Raw genomic sequence first — 2,849 nt, 5'->3', positions numbered from 1 at the left:
ACTTGTTATTTTGGAACATTTCTGTTCATTTGTTTTTAAAACTACAATCTGATATGTTTTGAATTCCTGTTAAGACTGAAATATACATATGTAGAAATCACCTTATGCAAGCACCTTCCTCTCCTTTCTTATAACTCACACAAAGATTAAAATAGAATACAATCAGAAACACAAATTGCAGTTAACATTTTTCAAGTTTTGATAGATTTGGAAAAACCCAATTAGTCAATGTTTCTGTGGCTCATTGCCTACAAAATATGAGAGTGAGCTCTCAAGTAGGGGATGGAATATGGACTATCTTCAAGACCCAAACAAAGACACAGATGCATTTCTGCTAACTGGCCCTCTTCTGAGTAGATCTTCTGAACTTACCAGCTATTCCCACACAGAATCATAGAAAAGACTCTTGAATCCTTGTATTGCTTCATGCAACGGTGTGTTCAAAAGAATCTTTATCTTATTGGAGGACAAAGATCTGTTAGGATGTCTAAAACATACTATTTCTTATATTTTCCTCTTCTTTAAGCTTAGAAAAGAACACTTAATGTCAAAGGCCCATGAAAAGATTGTACGCATTTAAAAACCATAGCTCAGCTAGCGGGCTGAAAAGAAATGAAACTGTCTGGGAAGTTTGAGGGAAGAACAGATGCTACATGGCTTTGAAAAAAGATGAGCTGCACACTCAAGACGGGAAGAAGGAAGCGAACTGTTCTGGAGGCTTCCTGTTAGAAGAGAGAAATTCCCCATTGCAAACAACTATTTTTAAAGGAGTAGCTGGTGAAAACAGGGTGAGGATTTTAAGACAGGAAGGAGGGCGTAAGAGAAGCAGGGAACTGGGAACCAAGGACCAGCTGAGCAGGGCCATCGCCTTCAGATCTTCCAGTGTATTTGTATCAAAAAACAAAAACAAAAAACAAGTCTTTGAAACACAGCGGTTCTTGGGTACCACTCCTAGAAATGCTGATTTTGGAAGAAGCATTGAACAAAGACAGAGGAGGTACTGTGGGGAGACCACTGGATTTTTGGAACATTTTTGTTTATTTACTTAGTGGTGGATGTGTGGAGGTATGAGGACGATTTGTGGGAGTTGTTCTCTTCTTCCACTGTGGAGGAACGGAAATGGAACTTGGGTTGTCAGTCTTGGGGCAAGCGCTCTTATCTTCTGGGCCATTCTGCTAGCCTGAAAACTGCCATTTTTAAGAAGCCACAGGAAATTTCTATACGGACAGATTAAATGGGAAACCTGCCACACCAAAAGTTTCTTGTCCAAAGGCTCCTCCACGGGCTGTGGGTTCCTGACACGAAAATGTCCTGTCCACTCCTGCCTGAAGCTTGACATCCCCACAGCACTTTTAGTTATGAAAGTCCAGGGAGTTTCCTGACTACAGGGGAGATTGTTTTCTGGAGAAAGGACACAGCACAGGCTGTTTGTGTTTTAGAAACCCGGTGTAATTATTCAGCCACAGATAAGGCTGCACTTCTGGGTTCTAAAGTCAGGCATGTGCAGACAGGCCCTCAGACACAAAGGATCCTGCGTGACCCATGTGCGTGCATGCGTGGTTACATCCACGTATCACTCAGCTAAACTCTTGCACACGTGCGTGAGTTGTAAGTCATCTGTGTCAAGTCATCAGGGTGAAGTAGTCACGCCAACCCCCTGTGCGCATGTGCTAGGCAGCTTTTAAAAGCCGGACGAGCCATCTCCTGCTCTCTCTCTCTCTCTCTGCACACCGATCCCCAGGCCTGTACACGGCCCCCTCTAATAAACTCCTAAGCAGGTTTGTTGTGTGTTCCGTGTTTCCTTCTCACTCACGCCAGGTAATTTCACCAGGGCTGGGTGAGGATGGAGAGAAGCTGTTAGAGAAGAAAGAGTTCCCCTTTGGAGCACAGAAGTGGGATTCACATAAATCTCTGTTTCATGAATGACAAAGGAATGAAGGGGATAAAAATTTTGAACAATCGAGATTTAAGAGAGAGAAAACTAGTTAAGTAAAATAGTGAAAATACCCTTTAACTCAGTCAAACTGAAGAATCAACATTATTGTTCCTGTTATGACTTAAAGATTTATAAGATTGTTTGAACATGCTAGTCATTTTCCCAAACCAAGATGCTCCCTCCTCTTTGGAATGCACTTTTGTTTTTGCTATTAATTTAGTTAGTAAGAGGGACACCGAGCTGATCACCCTCCATCATCAACAGCTCTCCAGGATCCACGCTCACCTGTTGCTCATGAGCATCCTTACCTGCAGCAGCATGGCTTCCCATAGCGCAGTGCTGGAGCTATTTCCTAGAAATGAAAACAGATGTAATAATTTCAAACACATAGAGATCGATTCTCCCTGACTCAACATCTCGTGGATGAGACGGTTCCATCTCAGGGACTCTCTTTGTTCAGGATAAGTGTTTTGAAATGGAATTTACTATGCTGGCAAAACTTTAAATTTCTTGTCAAATACACAGAGTGTCTCTATTTTTTTTTTAAATTGATTTTTATTGAACTCTACATTTTTCTCTGCTCCCCTCCCTGCCTCTCCCCTCCCCTTCAACCCTCTCCCAAGGTCCCCATGCTCCCAGTTTACTCAGGAAATCTTGTCTTTTTCTACTTCCCATGTAGATTCGATCCATGTATGTCTCTCTTAGGGTCCTCACTGTTGTCTAGGTTCTCTGGGATTGTGGTTTGTAGGCTGGTTTTCTTTGCTTTATGTTTAAAAACCACATATGAGTGAGTATATGTGATAATTGTCTTTCTGGGTCTGGGTTACCTCACTCAAAATGATGTTTTCTAGCTCCATCCATTTGGCTGCAAATTTCAAGATGTTGTTTTGTTTTGTTTTGTTTTTTTGGTTTT

At 41.8% G+C, this 2,849-nt stretch overlaps 1 protein-coding gene across 1 annotated transcript in view; it reads right to left on the bottom strand.

Annotated features, from left to right (window-relative positions):
* The window catches only part of Mroh2b (maestro heat like repeat family member 2B), a 53,481-nt gene that overhangs the window by 32,457 nt on the left and 18,175 nt on the right, over positions 1-2,849 (bottom strand). Inside the window, exon 17 of the mRNA XM_013349705.2 lies at positions 2,222-2,288. Within this exon, the coding sequence (XP_013205159.1) occupies positions 2,222-2,288 (67 nt within the window). The remainder of the gene's footprint in view (positions 1-2,221; positions 2,289-2,849) is intronic.

The sequence above is a fragment of the Microtus ochrogaster genome, chromosome 19 (assembly GCF_000317375.1).
Source record: "Microtus ochrogaster isolate Prairie Vole_2 chromosome 19, MicOch1.0, whole genome shotgun sequence".
NCBI classification, from domain to species: Eukaryota; Metazoa; Chordata; class Mammalia; order Rodentia; family Cricetidae; genus Microtus; species Microtus ochrogaster.
Note: the sequence above shows the minus strand (reverse complement) of the source record. Positions and strands in the feature narration are given on the sequence as shown.